Raw genomic sequence first — 23,119 nt, 5'->3', positions numbered from 1 at the left:
TCATACAGCTGCGATGTGGAGGAGCAGAGATGTGAACCTGGCACCATCCCCGTTCTCAGCCACCACGCCTGCCTGCCTTGCTTCCTCTAGGTTGACCATCAACTCACAAGGGACACTTCAGCCCCACGCAGCCCACATACCCTCCAGGGAAATTCTGGGACTGGCACTTAAGAGGAAGTCCCCAAATTCTTGTTCATTCTCCATTCAGGGCTGTGGCTGTCTCGCCCCTCCTGTGCTGTCCCTTGGGAACACATCTCCAGTCTGCTGGCAGGACGTGTGGCTGCTGGTTGGAATCTACCACCGCTAAAGGGCTGGAAGAGATAGCATTCTGCAGGATTCTTTCTGGTCTTCTCCCAGCCCCTCCTCAGCCAGGTGTTTTCTTGCGGGGAGCACGGGAAGGGGATGCTCTCCCTCCTCGCCGAGGCAGCGCTGGTGGCTACAGCTGCAGCAGCTGTTCCTGGGTGGGCTGGCCAGCCAGCGTTCGGTGGGAGCCAAGAGCCCCTGCAGCCCGGGAATTCTGGGCTAATGCTCAGTCCTGGCATGGTCCCCTCTCTCACTGACCCCTCCATTCCAGGTCACCACGACAGATGCTGGAAACATATGCCGTGAATTAATTCACTCCGGCACAGCCACAAAGGAACGGCTTCTTCCTCGTTCTGCTCTCACCACCCTTGCTTTCCGATGTCTGCCTCGCCAAAAGAAAAAAATCAAAGTTTCCCCCTTCCCTTGCTTCTAACACCCTCTCCACTGGGCCTTCTCTTCATTATCTTGAGCCTGCTGCCAAAGGCATTTGGCTCCTAGAGACTCCTCACCCCCACATCCCAAGTAGGATCAAAGGGCCAAGAAGGAGCCCAGATGTCCCCCTTTCCAGCTTTTTGTCTCCGGATAGAGTATGTCCCTGTTCCTGGAACTGATGCGTGCTCATTTCCTTTTCTTAAAGAAAGGTTGTCTCTCTGTCAGGGGCCAGAATCTCCCCACCCTTCTAGTCTTTCCTTATATTTAACTCAAATCACTCCTGCTGCGATGAATTTCCTAGATAGAAACAAGCAGCTGAACTTTGTGAGCACGCAGGTTTGTTATTTCTCATCTTCATTCTTTCCTCTAAGGAGGGGTTGGCAACATTTTTCTGCAAAGCGGCAGATAGCTAATATTTTAGGCTTTGCAGGCCGGATGATCTCTGTCACGACTAAGTTCTGCCCCTTGTAGCATAAAGGCAGCCATAGGCAAGTGAGCTTTTGTAAACAAATGAGCACGTAAACATGCATGGCTGTGTTCCAGTAAAACTTTACAAGAACAAGTGGCCTTTGCTCTAAGCAAATCAGCCCCACCTCTGTTATTTCTTGGTGGGCGAAGTATTCCTCTCTCTCTCCTCCCATCTGTATTTTGCAGATCATATGGGCTCCTTCACTCACACACTATTTCTTTGCTAGCTTGTGAGTTTCTCGAGGTCAGGAGTGTGCTTTATTTGACTTTGAACTCCTGGAATAGGCATGCAGTTGGAGAGAAATGCAGTCAACACCCAGTCTTAGACTGGAAGAGCTTACAGGCTAGTGGGGAATAGAGACAGATGAGGCCTATGTTCTCAAAGCAGAGATAAACTCAACGATAGGAAGAAGGCAGGGAGGGAGGAATCAGGAGAATGTGCCTCCCACAAACTCAACAGCAACCTTTGAAAAAATTAAGGACAGGAAACAAGAAAAAAGTACTTACTTAACCCTGATATCCTAAAGAACTGAGGCCCTGAAAAACAGTTTGGCAGTTTCTTAAAAGTTAAATGTAAACATACCATATGACCCAGCAATTTAATTCCTAGGAATCCACCGAGGCGGAATGAAAACATCTCTGCAGCCGGGCGCCGTGCTCACGCCTGTAATCCCAGCACTTTGTGGGGTCGAGGCAGGCGGATCACTTGAGCTCAGGAGTTCGAGACCAGCCTGGCTAATATGGTGAAATCCTGTCTCTACTAAAAATACAAAAATTAGCTGGGCATGGTGGCACACGCCTGTAATTCCAGCTACTCGGGACTGTCCAGAATCAGCAAACTAGTGGGGCCACAGAGCAGTTGCCCAGGGCTGGGAATGACAGCAGGAATTAACTGTAAATGGACACGAGGGAATTCTGTAGGATGAGGAAAATGTTCTAGAATAGGATTATGGTGATGGCTGCAGAAACCCATACATTTCCTAAAAATCACTAAATTGTACACCTTCAATTGTATACTTTTAATTTTGTGGCACACAAATTTTATCTAAATAAAGCTGTTACAAATAACAAAACAAAACAAAACCTGGTGCCAAGCCATCTTTCCATCCATGGCTGAGAAGTGATTCATGAGGGGAGATGAAGGTGATACCCCCTAGCAAACTGCAGACACTGTTGCCATAAACTGTCACTTTTCCTATGTTAAGTTTTCGATCTTATCCAGTTCTCAAATCCAATGACAGCAGCTGGCTTTTACTGGGCGCCACAATCCCAACAAGACAATACTAATATCATCCCATTTTCCAGATTAGAAAACAGGATCAGAGCAAGCCTGTAATCCCAGCACTTTGGAAGGCCGAGACGGGCGGATCACGAGGTCAGGAGATCGAGACCATCCTGGCGTACACGGTGAAACCTCGTCTCTACTAAAAAAATACAAAAAACTAGCCGGGCATGGTGGCGAGCACCTGTAGTCCCAGTTACTCGGGAGGCTGAGGCAGGAGAATGGCGTAAACCCGGGAGGTGGAGCTTGCAGTGAGCTGAGATCCGGCCACTGCACTCCAGCCTGGGCGACAGAGCGAGACTCCATCTTAAAAAAAAAAAGAAAAGAAAACACAGGATCAGAAAGGGAAAGTAGCTTGCTCCAGGGCCCACAGCTACATGGCAGAGCTGGGACTGGGGCCCCATTCTGCCTGATTCTAGAACCTGTGCTCTTTGCCACTGTTACTTACTCCTATTCCCTCTACCTACCCTTTTCCCCATTGACTCTTTGACCTCAAGGAGAAAAGCATGGTGCTGCTTGGTCAAGCAAGGCAGAGTCTACGCTTCCATATCTCTCTGCAGTAAACAGCACCTTGCATGCAGGTCTCCGGCAGCAATGAGCCCAGAAGCATCCTCACCTACTAAGCAGGAAGACCTTCATTTGTGCAAGTAACACATTTTGATCAAGCAACACTGAACAGGCGGTGGCATCAGTTTCCAATGGGAGCATGTCGTTATAAAAGCCCGTCTGGAGTGTCCTGGGGTTTAGCAAAGATGAGTCACTAGTCAAGGATAGAGATGACCTAAGCTTCAGTTGCTGGCCTGGATGAATTTCTGGCTTGAGCTCTTCACTGGGAGCTGGGTTTCCAGGGAGCACTCTGTGCAGGGGCCTTATAGTGCCTCTCTGATTGTCTGGTGCAGTGGGCACACCCTCCTTCCTGGCAGGGAGCTGGCAGCAGACTCCTAACCTCTGGTCTCTGACAGACAGAGCTCATTACTCTCCTCTCCTGCAATGCAGCATCAATAGTTCCGCCTTTTCCAGGCCAAGGCATGAAGAGGCCATGCAGTAGTTTCAGGAAAGTTTTCCATAGTCTGCCTGTCAAGCCCAAGGAAGCCTGAGAATGCTGTCATCACAGGAGGGAGGGGACCCCAGACACCCAGAGGCCTTTTCTGTGACAAGCCGGGCCTTGGGCAGAGTAAGCCAGAGAATCATCTCTTTCCTTGTTACTCCCACCCCAGGCACCTTGACTTCCAGCCACTCCTCCAACAGGTCAGGCACATGCCTTCCTCCTGGTTTTTGCAAATACTGTTCCTGCTACTGAGAGCGCTGTTCCCTGGGCACCAGTCTCACTCCTTCCTTCACCTTGTCAGGTGTGTGCCCAAATGCTCCCTTCTCAGGGAGGCCTCCCCTGATTGCCCTACTAAAAAATCACAACCCACCTCCCCAGCACTCCCTTCCCTGTGCCGGCTTCATTTTTCTCTATAGTATCTCTTACCACCTGAGACACTATCTATTTTACTTTATTTATCCATCTCCCCTTCCAGAATGCAAGCTCTATAAGGGAAGGGAGTTTTACCTATCTAGTTCTGTATCTGGAGTGCCTAGACCAGAGCTTGGCCTGAAGGAAATGGCAATCAATTATTTCACAAAGTAATGAACTTCCCCATCACAGCCCAGCCTATGAACGGCATCTCTGCAGTGACCATCCAATGCCAAAGACACCAGGGGAGATTTTGTCAGAGACCAGCTGGGCTACCCAAGCCTGCTCAGAGGTGACTTGAGCTAGTCTAGGAGAAACTGGTAAGGAACTGGTTAACAAGCCATGTATGGCAGAGAAATGGCAGCACTTCTTCACTTCATGCTCCCCCATGCCTGCACAAAACCATATTGCTGCTACCTATGGATGCTTGCTGATTCTCATTGCTCTCTTGGGCCACCTTCCTGAAACGCTCTCTGAAGTCAAGTATATGACACCGCTAGATGTAACCTAAGGCAGGTATTTTCCATGTCAGATGAGAACTGGGGGGGTTGTAGATTCTGGAACATCCCATTTCTCTGGCACCCTGAAGACATGATATGCAAATGCTAGGTAAAGGAAAACGCCCAGACAGGACGTGGCCAGGGCACAGGACAAGTGAAAGGAGACTTAGTCACATGTGGCCTGGACCTGATTTGTCTGAGCTCAATTTGCTCAACACAGAGCTGCTCCTACCCAGGTCCCACCGCCCTGGGGCCAGGACTCTTGAGCTCACCCATGCTGCCGGGCTTCACAAGAGGGGACTGACAGAAGCCCAATGCTCTGTGGTCACTCCACAGACAAGAGTGGGGGCTGGGGAGGGGGGTGGCAGTGGACTTCTTTCTCCCGATGAACTTGTAATTCTGTCTGCTATAAACTGGATTACTTTCCCAAGCTGAAGGCAGCAAGGGTAACAGAAACACAGGTGTTAAGGCGCTGTGGCATCAGAACTTGGAATTCCAGCTCTCCCACTCAGCTGGATAATCTTGGGTGATCTCTTAACCTCTCTGAGCCTCAGTTTCCTCATCTGTAAAATGGGATAAACACAGCCTCTGCTTCACTGGGAGGCTGTGAGGATGAAACCTGATCACTCCTATGTGCTGAGCCCAGCACCTGGCATGCAGTGAGAGCTCCATGTTAGATCTCGTTGCTGCTGTTGTTGTAAAATAAAGGGAGAAAGGAAGTCAGCCCCTAGCCACTTGCTCAGGTTGGCTGGAGACCTCCAAGGTTATCAGAGTCCTGAGGCAGTTGGATTTCCAGTAATTAAGGGCGTAGAAATACAGCCTTTCTCCTTTGGGTTTCAGAATGATGTAGACTCAAGCAAAACTAGCCTGGATAGAAACTTTTCAGTGGCCATGGGAATTATTCCAAAGAGGGGCTGCCTGGGCTAAAAGTGTGACTCTGGAAAAGGAGGAAATGGAACCCTAAAGCCACTAAATCCCCGAGTTTATAATTAACAGACAAGCATTCACTCTGCCTGTTCTGGAGCCATGTGGCTCGCCGGGGAAGGGCACCGTAGTCACACAAAAATAACCCCCCAGTGGGTTTTTGATGTGTTGAGCCTCTTTGTTTTTCTGAATTTTAATGAAGAGCTTTCCAGGCAGGATAAGAGATGCACTCAGCGCTCCCTATGGCTGGGGAGTGGGCCTTAGTTAGCTGCTGCCAGCCTAACCCAAAGCGGCATCCAAGAGAAGCGGGCAGTGAAGGGGCTCTGTCCTCAGATAAAGTCTCAGGGAGGAAAAGAGAAAAACAAAAACAAAAGACATCTCTGTTTAGGAGAAGGGTGGGACTCTGCTCCTGATCTCAGCACATCTTGGAACCAGGCGGTTATAATACTCGCAGCAGTGGAGATGGCTGCCACGTATCTGAAACGATAAGGAGAAGGGAGGCCCAGGCTCCGTAAGAGAGGGCTTCCATGGAATTCTCAGGGCTGCTGGTTGGCCCCTTCCCATAAGAATCAGAAATGAGGCTCTGGGAACCTGCAGAAGCTTTTGGAGCTCAAGGCATGGGTTGCAGGAAGAGGGGAGAAAGGAGAATGTTTCACAACAGCCACCAAACCCTGATGCAAGTGAAGAACCGGTCTCCTTATCCGTCCCGCTGCCTCCTCCTGCTGCTGCAGCAGCTGCCTGGAAGCCTATGATGCAGGTGGCAATGCTGCATCACTAAGGTCACAAACAAAGGGCCCAGAGCACCCATGGGAAGGGAGGCCCCGCCCCAGAACCCCAGCGGGCAACTGTTTGCAACCTTCCGAGAAGTGAGCAACTTTCAGCAGAAGTACCCACTCCCTCTCCTGAATCAAACTCTTCCACGTGCTCCGCAACAAGGCCCCGAGTTTCGAGTTCCTATCAGCTGGTTTAAAAGTTCTCCTTCACTTGTGATACATTTTTCCAAGAAGGGACTGGAAAGAAATGGAGGAGATGGCACAGAATAAAGCAATTTATTGCAATTGAATTATCCAATGTGGTTGACTGAATATAAATATTTTTATTACAAAATATTCCAGGTAAAAATTTAGAGCTGCTTGCAAGCTTCTTTAGCTTTCAGCTCACTGCATTTCTTCATGTCTAGAGCATGGGTGACAGGCTCAGGTGTGCCTGGCCTGCCCCGTAGCATCCTCCTTCTCCGTCTGCAGTGGGTCCCACTCAGTGAGGACCTCTGAGGACACCTCAGTGAACAGATGGTCCCAGTCCCAGCCGACGTCATCCTGCCAAGAAGGGTTTCGCTGGGTAAGACAAAGAAAGGCCTTTTCCCTCAACTTTAGCTGACTCCTCCCTCCCATCCAGGCCTCAGGGAGGCACAGGCCAGCCCGGGAGTCGGCTGGTTATGGGAATGCCAGAGCTGAGAGACCGGGGAACTGCTGCTACCACTGTACCTCCCGGACTTCGTGCTCTGGCGCCAGCACTTTGGTGAGGAGTTTCAGGTCGATCTCCCCATCCTGTGAATGCAAACAAAAAAGGTCAGGCTGAGTACCTTGAGGGCTTTCAGTCAATTCTTTCTCACAAATTCAGGATCAGTTTTTGTGTATCAGAACTTCCCAAACTGAGACCTGCAGGAACGCCTTCACAAGAGAGTAAAATCATGAATAAACCACATGCCCACTGAGAAATGAGGGAAGGCTATGCTTCCTACATGCTGGGCATGATTTGGGGCAAAGGACCATACCAGGAGGGCAGAGCGTGACAGCAGCATGTCCACAGGGACAGAGGGAAGTGGGGTGCCATCAGGTGCCAAGTGGGCAGCCAGGTGGGAGCCTGGCACTGAGAAACACTGGAATATGTTGGGTCCAGGGTTGCTGTGAGATGAACGAGGATAAAACCTGCAGCAGAGGTATGGGTACCAGGCAGCCAGCCTCAGGGACTGGTGGAGGTGCTGTACAGCTTGGGAGGAACTGAGAAATCTCTACGGATTGGAGCCCGTTGCTTGGGGCCTGCCTCTCTATGCAGAAGTTGTTCTACTCACCAACGTCTGAATGGCTGAGTACTTCATGAGGTCATTGTCCAGGTCACGGTAGGTCATCACCCGCTTTATCTGGATGCTGAAGGAAAGACAGAGCGAGAGGAGGGAACCCCAGGCAGGACCCATTCCAGGAGTGCTGCTGGGCCACCAGTCCCCAGAGCCTTGTACACAGCTGGGGATGACCAGAATGGGAATAAAATGTCTTAACAAAATGGGAACCCTGGATGGAGTCCAACACCAGAAAGATCCAGATTGACATTGGGGGCATCAAAGGTCCACTGCAGATGATATCTGGAGTGTATTAATTACGTGTTCTTTGCTTCCCCAATCATATCCGATTTAACCTACCTGGGAGGGGCTGCCACCTGCAAAACAAAGTCTTCTTCCTGTACTTCCTCCAGATCCGGAATGATAGGAGTATCTGCAAGGAGAGGCAGAAGCAACACTGTCTGCAGAACTCACAGGGATTGTGCCTGCTTCTCTTACTCATTCCCCTTCAACACACCAGCCATGGGGCTGTGGGCTGGGGCAGGAAGGACACTCAGATACAAACTTGGGGTAGGATCAAAGGTGGTGTTTCAGTGATGTCTGAATCCCAGGCCTCACTCCAGAACCTGCTGAGGTAGAACCTCCTGCGTAAGGCTCAAGCATCCGGATTTTTTTTCCCCAGGCGTTCCTTGGTGATTCTGATGCATGTGACAGGTTAGGAGGCACTGTAGTGGATCTCCAAGGAGAAATGTAAAGAAATAAATGTAACAAAGGGCTTATTAGAGGAGAGGAAAGAAGAGGAACTGACAAGTGAGCCTGGCATGGTCAGGGACAGAGGAACTGAGAATGTGCAGTGTCACAAAGCGGATGTCGCAGTGAGTGCCACTCCTCATGACCCAGATCTCTATGTGCATTAGCCCCGGAGTGCAACCATCAGGGCCCTCAGCCTGCATCTCAAGGGCGTCTTCTACCTAATGACATAGGCTGACTCCCTGGGATCCAGGTCTCCATTCACCAGAGCTAATGTAATCAGTGATGTTGATTCTACGATCATGCTTTTCTTGCTCTCTCAAGATTTTCCATCTCTGAACTCTCCAGACAATGTAAGAGGAGACATGAGGCCATTTCTTTCACTAGTCCAACAAAATCATGCAAATAGAGAAACTGGGAAACCAGTCCATCCCTTAATTGTGGCAACTTGCTTAAGTGACCAAAAATTGTCCATGTTCTCTTAGGTCAACTTAACACCCTAAAGAAACATTTCCTTTTCCAAGTGAGTATCACTGACTGGTTAAGAGATTTTGTTTTAAACAGTCAGGGGTGGGGGAGAAGAGAGAGATGGTGCAAGAAAAAAGGCCTGGTGGGGTGAGACAGTCCTGGAATTCCCAAAGCAACTATAAACACGGAAAGAAGGAAAAATCCCAAAGAGAGACTGGTGAAGACATCTTTCATTTCTGCTTTCATGGATTGAATTCAATCTTAGTTTTACAAGAGGTGCAAAATCGTTTCAAGTGCAGCTGAGAAGACCTTTTTGCCACTTTCAGGCAATTCATGATTTAGACTTTTCGATCACTCTAGTCAAGCAATGCCAGAGGATGGAAATGTCAGTTCCAAGCCTGGTGTCTTTATTATGACTTCCGACTGTGGAGGCACAGATGTTGTACCTGGAAAAAGAGAGCATACAAGGGAGAGACAGAGACAGAGAAAATTCAACAGAAAGAGACAGGCAGAGAAAACAAGGGATAAAAAGAGTGAAAAGGGATAAAAATAAAAAGAAATTGGTGATAGGGAAAATAAAGAAGAGATACATTCACCACCCCCCAAATAATGAACCACATTCAGCAAGTCTTATATCTAGAAAGAAGCTGTTCAGAGCTTAGATTATATCTCTCTATTCTGCTAGAGAATTGGAGATGGAATGCTCTAAGATTCTGTTTCTTATGCTAATAGAAATTTAGCTTTCTTTTTCCCTCCCGTTCTGTGTGATTAATACAGTCCATTGTGCAGGCTGCTGAGAATGCCGTGCCCCAGGCTGGTAAGACTGCACAGGCCCTGTGGAGGGATAGGGAGGAAGCTGGCTGTGCCATGCACCATCGGCAGTGTGACAGTTTTGGAGTGCGCCTGGCTCTCCTCGGGTGCAGAGTCCAGCCTGAGATGAATATTCAGAAGTTGGTAAGAAAATGCCCCGTGCTGAGTTTAGGGCTCAGGACAGGGTCTTCCCAAACTCCTCTTTCCCTCCACAACTTTAGCATTTGGGTCCTGTCAACTCTGCCCAGCGTCTTGGGGCTCTGAGGAATTGCACTTCTGCCCGATGTCCACTCTCACTCCCCACAGGCGTCCCTCTTCGTCCCCAACCCCCTCCTCCAAATGTGCACAAAGTGTGTGGGGCTGGCCCATCTGTGACAGATCAGAGGTCAGCTCAGGCCTTGGCAAAGGGGCCGCTCAGAGCGGCACTGGTGGGGCTGGCCACACAGTGGGATTTCTCTCTAATTGGAAGCCTGGTGCCCAGCAGAACCCGGTGAACCGCCTGAGTGGGACAGAGCCAGCGATGACAGCCAGGCCAAGGCAAGCTGGAACATTCTTGTGCAGTGACAGCTTGAGCCATCGCAGCAGAGGCAGGCCATCCAACTCCGGCCCCCAGCAGAACAGGTGTCTGCAGAGCAGGTTTTGGGCAAACTTCAAAGAACTTCAGAATTTTACAGTTTCTGATTTACAATCACAGGCAAGTGCTCATGAGCGCATAATATGTTCTGGGGAATTTTTTTTCTCTTTACTTCCTTCCCTCCTCCCCGCTCCCTACTCTCACATATACCACGAACGAACACAGAAGAAAAGAAAACAGCCTTAAGAAACCAGCTTCTTCACAACATTACCTCTGAGCAGTGATCTGGCCTGCCTCCAGTAAGAGACAGTGACCACTTGCAAAGGCGGACTGGGGATGCAGCCTGATTCAGGTCGTAAAGTCTGACATGCAAAACGCACGATTTTAACAGAGACAATATGAGGAAGACAGGACTCAGTTCTGGTACTGTTGAAAAGCAACTACCATTTAAAAAAATCCAAAAATTATGTTTACTTTATTTTCCTTTTCTTCAATTTTGCTAATACCGAGAAGAACATGAACAGCTGCAATGAGGTCAGGGGTGTGCTATGTAGAACTCCTGCTCCATGGTTAAGAGGCAGGCTCTGGAGGAAGGAGGGTCAGCTCCAAACCCTGGTTCCACCACCTACTAGTTGTGTGACTTTTTCTCTCTAGCCCTCAATTTCTTCATCAATAAAATGAAGATCAGACTCACGCCCACCCAGTCAGTTGCTGTAAGTATTAAATGCAATGATCTTTATACAATACTAGCACTGTGATCAGTATACAATAGTCAATAACTATTCTTATGGACTTAACCGATATTATAATATTACATATGTAGAGAAACTATATGGCTCCACCTTCATTTTCCCCTGCCAGTGATGGCCATTTTTCAGAAGAGAACACTGAGGCTAAGCAAGATTAAGCAGCTTGCATGGGGTGAAACTATGAGTAATGGACTTCAATATGGCTGTGATGCCTGAGCCCTGCCACGCCCCACACAGGCTTTCTTCTCAAAAGTGAAATGCCTTCAAAGACCCCTCCTCCTATAGTGAAGGGGTGAGACAGCTGCCCATGTTCAAGACAGCTTTCACTTAATGTCCTGTAAACTTAATGTTCTCTCTTCTGGGGTCTTTCTCTTGATTCCAATAACTAGAGATACGCTAAGTCCTCTCCCTTACCATACACCCCGACTCGCTACTTCCCTACAAGGCTAAATGGGGCAGAATTAAAAAAAGGCACCACACCAGAGTCCCAGAGACTCCATCTCCACCAACCCTATCTTATTAAACTAGCCCCAAGGAGGAGGAGGCGGCCAGGCACCTTGACCAGCCCGAGGAGGGGAAGGTGAGGCTAGAGGGCTGTGACACCCCCAGTGCCATGGGAGCCAGTATCCCCAGCTTCCCTGGCAGGCAGTGCCACCCTCACACGGCTGCGCTGCTCCCTGCCCCAGCTCTGACGCTTAAACGCAAGACTCCTTCCTTGCCTTGTGCTCCACTCCCTACCTCGACATTGGCTATCTCACAGCTGTTCAACCTGCTTCTCTGCCCCACGTGGGGCCTGGTCAGCCACGCTGTGAGGAAACTCCATTTGTCTGCTTGTTCATTCATTCACTCATTCAAGGATACTGATGGAACACCCACTATGTGAAAGGTGCCATGCCAGTAACAACAGCAAATAAAAGAGACATGGTCCCTGTCTTCATGGGGCACCAGTCTGGTTGCAGCTAGTAAACACAAAGAAAGGCACTGCTTACAAATTAAAATACAGACAAAGAAGGAAACCAACTGGATTTCATGACAGAAAGCAACAGGGAAACCTAATTATTTTTCTAAAACAAAAGTAACATTATAGGTAGTAATCAATTCAAATGTGATAGAAAGGTTTAAAATGAAAAATGTCCCTTCTGCGAGACCCAGTCATCTCCCTAGAAGTAATCACTGTTAACAATTTTTTCACATTTATTTATTGAAAAGAATTCACGAATAACACAGCACGTATGTCCTTTTACAAATGCTCACAAATGGGATCACACTACACAGACACTGCTCTGCACCTTGCTTGTATTTTTCCTTATCAATAGATAGAAGTCTTTTACTTATTTTAAATGACCTTCTAATATTCTATTGAACGTTGCTCCACAATGCATTTAATCCAGTCCAGAGAGGATTTAATTTGTGGGTATGGGATTAGGGTTAGTAGGGTTAGGGTTGAGGAGTTAAAGAAGCAAGGTATTTCTGCATTGAGGACAGGGCAGCTGAAACTGAAGAAGCAGGATTCGGCTAGGCGGGGAACATGTGCAAAGGTGCTTGGCAGTGAGAAGTAACTGGCAACACTGGAGAAACGGAAGGCGGGACGTTGTGGTTGGGCTACGCCAGACCCCTTCCAAGGCATGATGGAGGAAAACCCAGAGGGACTAAGCAGGATAGAAAATGCATGTTCCTTCCTTAGTGGATCACTTCTGAATCTAACAAGCAGAAATAAGAGCTTCCTACTTTATCCTTCCATAATACTTTATTCGTGGCCACGGGGTAGCTCTCATTACCTTGCAGGAGGTAGAATCCATGAAATTTGCCCCAAGTCTGCCCCCTGGATGATGAACTAGCTGAAAGCAAAGCCACAACCCGGCATCTGTGCATTCCAAGGATTGGAAGAATCAGGAACAACTGAATAGAACTGCATTCAACAGATGCTCCTCAGGTCAGGAACTGACACACACGGAAGAGCCATGTCAACCTTCTCTACTTCTCTACATTGTTCCAATTAGAGTTGCTACTGAGTCCTAAAGCTGCCTGAGTAGGATTCATCTCACAAGAACAAAGAGTAATCCTTGGCTACTTCCTGGATTTGATAACATCATAGCAAAGGCTTTGGCTTCCTTCAGAGCTGCAAGGCTCCCTGGGAAAGGCTTGTGCATATCTAAGAAATAATGGATGCGTGGAGACAAAGTTTCAGAGGAAGAGTCATTCAAACTTGGTCCAATATGGTCCATTTGGCGTCCATCCTGAGGCTGGGTCACACTGCTCTTCACCAATCTCCACATTCTGGAAGCACCCAACAGAGGCTTATGAATGCACAGCAACAGCAGTACAAATCTATTTGAAAAAGAGAGATCGCCAAATGGGAAACCCATTTTGATACTAGAACACTAGTCTGCCGACACCCAACACATCTACCCAATAAATCATTCAGCAGATGATACCACAGAAATAAATGGGTGCTGCCTAAATAAATAGAAACTTATGGAACACCAATAGATCAATTACAACTGATTTCAAAGATGTGAGCTGTTGGATGTGAGGGCAATTGCCATTTGCCCTGAAATACATTCATCATGGACAATATCATCACATGTGCACACTAAAATGCTAATTACCTAGCAGAGTCCCAGAAGGATCCTTTTCAGTTCCCATGGCCTGACAGTCAAAAGCCTACCTGCCTCTTCCAATGAAGCCAGCCCCAAATCTCTGTGATGCGTTTTGTGATAGCATGCACAAGACGTTCAGATCCAGCTGTTGTTTGCCTGTTTGGGTACTGCTAGAACAGAAAGTGACTTCTTAGATTGGACTCAGCTTGCAATGAGTATACCCCAAGCACTACCCAGCTCTTCACCTGGAGTATAAATCTAACTCCAGCAGGAAGGAGAGAACAAAGGAGACACCCCAATCTGGCCCCTGGGTCCCACCCAGGCAGAGATGTTTCAGGCAGGGAGCTTCTTCTCTCAGTAACCCTTTAGGGTCTACTCTTTGCTACTTTTCTTGCTTGGGGATTTCTGAGTAGGATTCCCTGGTTGTGTTCAGAAGGGCTTCTATAGAACTACAGAGTCTCTTCTGTACTCCAGCACTTTCTCACCTTGACATCTGAGCAAACGATACAAATGGTTGGCTCAGCTTTCCAGCTTCCTTAGGGTGCTTAATGATGACACCACCCCGCCCACTTCATTTACTCAATGAGCTTCCAAAGGCAAATGCTCTGTTTGGATACACGCAATTTCTTCCCAAACTTCTTTCCCACTCAGTGCCCTGGCCACTGCAGAGCACTCACAGGCTGTTCAGGGCTCACATCCACCATACCCAGCCAAGTTCAACAACCAATCCACATGAAAGCGATCTGGACATGCTGCTTAAGGACACCCCAATAAGAGCAGTCCAGACAAACCCCTGATTCTATGCCCAAAGTCAACAGACACTCAGAACTCTCAAGTGGAAGAAAACAATGCCCATGTTTTTAGGAGATGACAACTTAAAACCAGAGATCATTATAATTTTTCTCTGCAGCTGCAAAACTTTGTTTTACTGAATGCTGTTACCTTCTGCATCACGTATGGGGAATTTTAAACAGGCAAATGGAAGAAGGTCTGATTGAAGATGAAGTTAAGTGAAAGAAATTGGTCTCATTTAGCACATGACAGGATTCATCTGTGTTCCCAAGTCCACTGAGGTGGCATCATGGGCGTTTCATATTCATGAGCTGCTGCGACACTATGTCCCCTCATTTACAAAGAGCCGTGTTCAGCAAATTCTGTCCCTGTGGACACTCCGTGCATTTCATGGTCTTGTCAGAGAGACATCAAACGCTCCAGTAACCAAATACCAGAAAATGGCTTTAATTAGTGGATCTCAATCGTATAAATAATTTTTTTTCTAAGTGAAAAAATTGAGAATTTTTTAAAAGGGAAAAGAAAAGGGAAAGCAGGAGGCAACAGGCTTCAAACACCCAAAGGAACAAGGGAAAGAGGCAGTCTCAGAGGAGCTCCTGCGCAGTCCCCTGCACTTCTCGAATCAGGGGACAAGGGGCACAAACAGGTCTCAGGTCTCTGGCAGGTCTGCTTTATGAAGACGTGTCCCTTGTGATTTCACCTGATTAGAGCTGGGTCCAGGGCTGTGCTCGTTACTGGCAGGTAGGAGAGAAAGAGCCTGAAAACTGCGACAGTGGCTGCGGAGCCATGCTGCAAAAGCTGTGGAACAGGACTGACCGCACGCAGCATGCGCTGGTCCTGCAGACACAGCGGGGCGTATAGTCAGGAGCCATGCACGAGCAGGTCCCTGAGGAGGCGTGCAATGGGGAGGCAGGGAGAGGAGGCCTTGTTCTGCAGTGCCAGTTTGGGGTGCCCATACGTTGAAATGCCTCCGTGCTCCTCCAAACTGAATCTCTCCTGATACTGCCGGGAAAAAAGGATCACAGACCTTAAGAGGAGGAAGATCAAAATAGATGATTGCTCCTCATAGCCCCTCAAGCCGTGACGGCTCTCTTGGCTGACAATGGGGTGGGGAGGGAGGTTTGGACTGAGTTTGGTTTCTGAGGTCAGCCAGGCCTCAGCACAGTTGGGATCTGGCTGTATCTTCAGCAGAGAAGGGGGTTTGTAAGCATGTCGACTTGGCTGGACCTCATGTTGCCCACAGAGGGATGTTAGCATTTTTCTGAAGGAGCCACGAGTGTCACCTCCCAGACAACAATGTTCCTATCATCCCACCCAGGTCCATTGAAGGTTATACAAGAATCAGTTTTGGCAATGCAAGGTGGCAGCAGCCAGGATTCAGCCTTGCAGGCCTGAGAGTCAGGCAGGGCCCTAAGGGGACTCTCTACAGGGAAGAGCCCAGCAGTCTCAAATGACCCCATTCTGAAGAGGACCCTGGGGCCATCTGCCCGGGTGACCTTTAGGGAGTATTGCCCCGCTGGTTACTGTCAATTGAAGGAAACGAAGAACCGAGTCCTGCAGTAGATCTCTCAGAGCCTCGTGCAGGCCCCAGCTTTCATCTGTGGAGATGTGTTAAGGACAAGGAGGGGTAAAGGACTTTAAACGTGATGAAGAAATAAAGTGGCTAGAAGGAATGGAAGCCGAGGAACTCTCCACTCTCTTCAATAAGGCCCAAGATGAGTGATCTGGTATTAATGTGACAGAGAGTACCTTCTCAGAGCCGCCAGTGGAAGAACATTAGAAACCAGGCATATCTGATTCTATTTCATCCTCTTCATGTTACACTGAGAAAAACAAGACAAACTACACTGCTTTTATTCTAAATCCTTAGGTTTTATATTTTTCCTTATAGATATTTATTAAAAAAATGCTCCTTTGATCGGTGCCACTCGTGACACCCCCACATACAGAACGCTTCTGAGCGGCTCCCTCCGCGCAAGGCCACTGCTGGTGACAGCCAGCTGGTTTTGATCACAGCCACTCGGAATCGAATTTTCATAAGACAGTTGAGGAGTCTTACTGCTGCTCACTCTCTTATCAGATGAGAAACAGAGGGGGAGGGGGAGGATGGGTCCTGAGGGAGCAGCTCAACAATCAAGGGCAGCGGGGCTCTTTCTCTGTCCCTCCGCTGCTGCAATTTTCAAAGGAGTTCGCCTCGGGCACTTTTAAATGATGGTGTCTCAATTCTGTAATCATCTTTCAAGAGCTTTCTCTTAAAGGGTCTTTTAGGTAAACCTAGTCCGTCAACCACACTTGTGGACTCAGGAATCACATTGGTGTCCTCCTGCGTGTGTGTATAGACAAGTACACACACAGAGATATGTGTGCACATGTGCACACACACACTGGACATCTCTGAATGTTCAGAAAACTGACAGAACCTAAAGCACAAAAGGAAGATGCGTCACTTGGCCATGAAGTTTGCCTCTTGCAAGGGTCAGAGGATTCCCTATTACCTCTTCCCCAGATTTCTGCCCTATGTAGGTTTTGCTGCCTCAAGTCCTCCTTTAGAAACTTATCTCATGTGTGATGTGTCAGAAGGAAAAGACTTCTCCAACTGAGGGCCAAGTGACATCCTAAGTCCAACCTCAGATGCACAAACATGCTTGTCCCTTCCCATCTCACCTAGGCAACAGCTAGCTGCCAGTCTTCAAACAGAGAAATGAACCACAGCCTTCTATTCAGGAGAGCACAGACAGTCACCAGTCATCCCAGGCCACAACCTGCTGTGTTCTGGGTTACAAAGACTACTGGGAGCAATTCTACAACTACACCTATCTTTTTCCATTGCAGAGAATATGGTGCCTTTTCTTTATATAGTCCCTGTCACTGGAAACAGACACCCTAGAATACTGAGCCTCTCTTTCTTTCGGGTCAGATAAAAATCAAAGCAGTCTAAGATCTCCCTGGGCAGTGGTCCTCATCAATCTAAGGCCGCTCTCCTGCTTGCATCCTCATTCACCCGCTCCTGTCACAACTGTGTGGAGGTGGAGAAGTGCTCGTGCCTCTTCCTGAAAGCTGAAACGCCACGTACAGTCACCTCTGGGACAATCACACAAAACTAAATGGGATCGGCTTTGTCCTATCCTGATCCTGTCTTCTGTATTAAACGGGGACAGAATCCAAGGAGGTACAGCATACAAATCCTGATCTTGATAATGATTTCGGGGAGATTTAACTCTCTTTTACTTTTGTCAGTGCTCAATGCTGGATGATTTGCTATTAATCACAATCCCCCCTAACAGACTATAGCATGACAGAATGCTGACAGAGCTTTCTCTCTGTGTTCCTGGAGGAAGGTTAATACAACCTGCTTCGTTTAAAACATGCACGCGTGCGTATCACAAGACTTCCGTTTTCATTCTTCGCATTCTACCTCTTCAGATGCATGCAAGCAAGCTGCTCACAGAACAAGGAAAATGGAATCCCAGAGATATTACTACTGTCAACCGTGTTTTGAGTAGGGATGTTTATGATGGTATGTTCGGGAAGTCTTGTGTGACCAAGACATTTCAGGGCACAATTAGGGACTCTGGCCTAGCCCTGCCAATGCCACAGGAGGTCTGATCAAGACTTATGCCCCAGTGGTGCTCTGTGGAATTTCAGTTCTCACCAAACCTCTCAAACTCTCCAATACTCACACTGCAATCTGTACAAGCCCAGTGAAACTCCTTCAGTCCTAAAATAGGTTCTCCCCTCTGAAGGATTTAGCACAGGCACTCTTGAACTCATCATGTAAAAGTAATCTCCATGGATTTGACGGAAAAAAGACAGGAATGGTCAAACCTGAAGATTCTGCTTCATGTCACGAGAGCTTTAAAGACCTGGTCTCTTGTGCTTGTCTCTATCCAGCCCAGGCCCTGCTGTAGACAAGACTTGACAATGATAGGAGCAACAGAACTGAAGACATGGCCAAGAAGTAAAGCTGAGGATCAGGATGGGGGAGCCAATGTGCAACAGGCGGCTAGAAAATGGGTGGAGACAGGCTTCCTGCATAAGTAGGGCTGTGAGCAGGGGGGTTAGGAGACACAAAGACCACGTCCGAGTCCCAGTACCACCACTTCCCAGCTGTGGTATGCTGGAGCAGCTCGCCCCGGCCCCAAAGAGCCACTTGCTAAATTCTTAGGAATTTTGCCTGCAGGTTGTCAAACAGAAACATCATTAAAGATGAAATTATACATTCGTATAACTAAGTAGATTATATTAAAAAGAAAGGTAATAAATATTCGAAACTCACCACTTCTTGAATTTTACTACATGTTCCTATTATCTGTGCTCTTGAGGCTATGTGTGCCTATTGTGTACCTGTACAGAGGAAGTAAAGACCGTGTGATGGTGCTGCTGCCCATCTCTTCCCACCTCTGGAATCAGTGATGTCATGCTGGGAGCTGGAAATCAATCATGGCGGGAGTATTTACACCATAGACTTGGCACACACTACCAATCAGGACCTCTCCCTGCACCTGGAGAGCACATCACTGCTTATTAGCCACGTGACCTCGATGAGTTTTTTAACTTCACAAAGTTTTGGTTTCCTCCTCTGTAAGACGGCGATAACCACTGTGTCTCCTTAGAACTATGAGGATTAACTGAAGTACGGCAGGCAGAGCAGTCGGCATAGTGCCTGGCTCACGGTAAACACAAACAGTAATTACCAATATTATTTCCTCAAAGAATGACTTTTCAAATTTCTTACTCAATATCTTGTAAACAGACCAACATCTAACAAAGTACTGAGACAAAAGAGAGGGCAGCTTAGTCCTTCGACCAGTAAGCACCAATCCACCTCACCCGGTCCCCGTTCCCCGTCCCCCGTTCCCCCTATGGATGTGGAGTTCCTACATGCGCATGTGTTAGGAAAGGTTAGGAAGACCGAGAAAGCCCTTAATGTCTAGTCCTAGTAACTCTGAACTTAGGAAAACAAATTGAGTTTAAGGAGTGTTATTTGATAAAACATCAGAAGTAGTGTGTTAGGTAATTTTTGCATTGCTATAAAAAAATACTTGAAACTGGGTAATTTGTAAAGAAAAGAGGTTTAATTGGCTCATGGTTCTACAGGCTGTGTAGGAAACAGCGGCCTATGCTTCTGGGGAGGCCTCAGGAAGCTTCCAATCATGGCAGAAAGTGAAGGGGGAGCAGACACGTCACATGGAGAAAGCAAGAGCAAGAGGGAGGGGTGGGGAGGCACCATACACTTAAACAACCAGAACTCACTCACTAGCATGAGGACAGTGCCAAGGGGATGGTGCCAAACCATTCATGGGAAAGCCAGCCCCATAATCCAGTCACCTCCCACTAGGCCCCACCTCCAATACTGGGGATTACAATTCAACTTGAGATTTGGGCAGGGACACATATCCAAATGATATCAAGTAGTTACAATCATTTTTTAAAAATTAGGGAGGCCAAGGAACCAGGTTTAGGAACCACCTAGGAAGTCTCATATGCTATATGAAGCCTAAGGAAGCAATGCCAACATAATGAAATGTTCTTACTAAGTGAGAGTGGAGTTGAAGCATCAGGGTTTCCACTGATCAGTTCTTAAGGAGTTCTTTCTACTTTCTCTCTGTGACAAAGCTGTTTAGGCTCAGAGTGACTCTGCTGTTTGAAGAAGAAGGGATGAAGGATATGGTGAAAAAATTAAGCAGAAAATGAGAGAGAGTCCAAAAGAGAGTTAGAAAGCCCAGAGACAGATGAACGGGAAGAGGCAGAGAGAGTGGGACAACAGTCCTCTACAGATAGCATTTTTCTAATTCCATTGACAGTCTAGCATCTCACATCTCTTCCAGCCTTATTGCCTGGCTGTGTTCAGCCACTTTTACCTGTTTTCCCTGTTGACATGGATGGAAAATTGAACAATTACCCTTAAACTCAGCACTTTCAGATCATCCAGATCGCTACACTTGCAGAATTAAGTCTTCAATCACCCCTGGCTAGAAGTGGCTCAACCCAGCTTGTCCTTTAGGAATTAAACACTTTTTGGTTAGCCAGGAGGATTTATTATTCCTAAGGTTTTGAGGTATTCAATTCTGCCAAAACTGGACCTCAGGATGCAAAGGAGCATGGCCCTCTCCAGTGGGGGCGAGGCATGCCCAGGTTCCCGAGAGGGAGCTACAACTCCACTCAGTCTTGGGCTCTGCTAAAGGGCAATGGTTAAACACAAGACTGAGTCCCTTTCTTAGGCTCCTGTTTTCAGAGACTTTCTACTGTTTAAGGACATATTTTGGAGCTCACAAAGTCTTTTGTAACTTGAATTTAGCTCTGAGATTAACTTTTGAAAGTTGAGTCCATATCTAATTGCATATTCAGAGGTTATTCCACCTGAACGTTCTTCATCTTTTTTAAACGATGCTCCTGTCAGTGTGCCTCTTAATGCCCATGTTCAGTCTCACTTTCTGTCCAGAGTTGACTTCCTGAGAACTGGGTTGTAGAGCTGGAAGAGACTACGAAGGCCTGGAAGAGGTTAGAGAGGGGACATCACTTTGCACTTGCTGTCTCCTCCCCTCTCCTCTCTAGGAGTCTCCTCCCTGGCCCCTGACTTCACACCCTCCTTTTCTGACAACTCTACTCTGCCCTCAAGTTGAAGTTTAAAGGTCATTTCTCCAGAGTGGCTTTCCCTCATCCCCCAGTCCAAATCAAGTCTCCACTCCCTTGGTGCTGTCCTTGAGACAGTGAACAAGTTATGGTTGTTTAAAAGTGTGTGGCGCCTCCCCTCCCTCTCTCTCTTGCTCCTGCTTTCGCCACGTGACGTGCCTGCTCCCCCTTTGCCTTCTGCCATGAGTGGAAGCTTCCTGAGGGCTCCCCAGAAGCAGATGGTGCTGTGTTTCCTGTACAGCCTGCAGAACCATGAGCCAGTTGAGCATCTTTTTCTTTATAAATTGCCCAGTCTCAGGTATTTCTCTCATAGCACCCAGTGCACTCATTCTTCAGGGGACTCAGTTACAGTTTGTCCTTTCTTATTTTGCTGTGTGACTATTTGTTTAAGCCCTGTTTTCCTGAATAGATTGTAAACTGGATGAGGGCAAGGACAATGAATGTTCGGATCATCATCGCATCCCCATGCTTAGCCCCATGCATCACAATCACACTCAGAAATATTCAACAAGGGGTTGTAAATGAACGAACAAATAAATGAACTCATGACTTGCCCAAAGTCACTTGTAGAGACTGAGTTCAAGCCTACTCCAGGTCTGATGTTCTTTCTCTAACACCATACAACTTTCCATGACAGAAGAAGTCTAAAGGCCTTAGGGCAAGCTGGTAAACTTGATTCCAAGAGCAAGAATGGATGATTATGCCACTGAAGGATGGTCATCTCAGTAAGACAGAGCAGTTTTGCCATCCTACAATTTGGGGACCGTGAGATCATTTGGGACTCTGGCTGTCCATCATTCTCTAGCTATTTTCCAGAATCATGAATCCCCCCTTCCCTGAAGCATTGTGTCAGCTATAGTTGTGGGTAATTCCACCTAGAATCAGCAAATCAGGTGAGTGGCAATCTTCATAACTTAATCAAAGGCAATCTATGTGGGAAGGACGAGTATCTATAGTTGGGAAAGGACCAGAATCAAGACCTATCTCTGCAGAATCAGCTTCTCTTCTGGGTACTAAGAATTCCTTATTCATTCTCCATGTGGAGTCTCTTATGCCAGACATCTTTCCTTGGAAGGCCTTTTGCATTCTTCTCTAGCTGGTCAACTCTTTCTTTTCTTTTCTTTTTTTTTTTTTTTTTTGAGACGAGTCTCACTCTGTTGCCCAGGCTGGAATGCAGTGGCACAATCTCGGCTCACTGCAAGCTCCACCCCCCGGGTTCACACCATTCCCCTCCCTCAGCCTCTCGAGTAGCTGGGACTACAGGCACCCGCCATGCCAGGCTAATTTTTTTGTATTTTTAGTAGAGATGGGGTTTCACCATGTTAGCCAGGATGGTCTCGATCTCCTGACCTCGTGATCTGCCTGTCTTGGCCTCCTAAAGTGCTGGGATTACAGGCATGAGCCACCGTACTGGCCTAGCTAGTCAACTCTTATCCATCCTTCAGGACCCACCACACACTCTTCCTTTCTCCTGAAGTGCTCTCAGCCCTCAGGGACCAGTTCCTCTTCTGAACTCACGGCCATTAGTAATGTAAACCACAAACACAGGAATGACCATTTGCTGCCTTTCCTATCCACTCACCTGTTGTCTCAGCTATGGAACTTTTCGCAGTGCCTTTTACCTTTTATGCCTTGTCCCCCCAACAAAGTTTTGTGCTCCTTCAGAGCAGTGACCTCACAAGGTCTGGTGAAGGATTTGCAAATCAGCTCCTAAAAGTCTAATCCAACTTGCAGATACATTTTGTTCTGTTTACAAAGTGTTTTTAAAAATTATTTCTGTCATTTTTAAAAACATGAAATCAAAAGCTTTTAAGCTATGCCAGCCATCTCCTCTCTGGGTTCACCACAGGCCCCACCATCCTTTATTTTACACTTTTCTGTTTCACGGGTTTACATTATTTGCCTGGCTTCTAGCGGAGTCTGAGCTGGTAGCCTGGTCATGGTTTGCAAATAGTCCCCAGGTAGTACTTTCTTGTTAAGCAATAGATCCCAAAGCCACCTCTAATGTCACTCACTCTCCATTTCTCATTCCGAAAACACATCTAATCTTCAAAGCTCCTTTTCTCTTCTTTTTTTTTGAGACGGAGTCTCACTCTGTCTCCCAGGCTGGAGTGCAGTGGTGAGTGCAGTAGTGTAACCTCGGCTCACTGCAACCTCCACCTCCCAGGTTCAAGTGATTTTCCTGCCTCAGCCTCCCGAGTAGCTTGGATTACAGGTGTGCACCACCACACAAGACTAATTGTTTTAATTTTTAGTAGAGACAAGATTTCACCATGTTGGCCAGGTTGGTCTCAAACTCCTGACCTTACATGATCCACC

The 23,119-nt window shown here is 47.5% G+C and overlaps 1 protein-coding gene across 3 annotated transcripts in view; it reads right to left on the bottom strand.

Moving 5' to 3' along the window:
- Positions 1-6,065: 6,065 nt before the first annotated feature.
- Positions 6,066-23,119, bottom strand: part of IFT43 (intraflagellar transport 43) — a 106,813-nt gene continuing 89,759 nt past the window's right edge. For 2 of the 3 annotated variants that reach the window (XM_010382688.1, XM_030929829.1), the window contains exons 6-9: positions 7,785-7,857; positions 7,440-7,515; positions 6,853-6,915; positions 6,392-6,684 (exon numbers count right to left, since the gene is read on the bottom strand). In XM_010382688.1, the coding sequence (XP_010380990.1) occupies positions 6,565-6,684; positions 6,853-6,915; positions 7,440-7,515; positions 7,785-7,857 (332 nt within the window). In that variant the 3' untranslated portion in view covers positions 6,392-6,564. The other variant, XR_750072.2, reaches the window with a different exon arrangement.

Source organism: Rhinopithecus roxellana, chromosome 5 (assembly GCF_007565055.1).
Source record: "Rhinopithecus roxellana isolate Shanxi Qingling chromosome 5, ASM756505v1, whole genome shotgun sequence".
Lineage (NCBI taxonomy): Eukaryota > Metazoa > Chordata > Mammalia > Primates > Cercopithecidae > Rhinopithecus > Rhinopithecus roxellana.
Note: the sequence above shows the minus strand (reverse complement) of the source record. Positions and strands in the feature narration are given on the sequence as shown.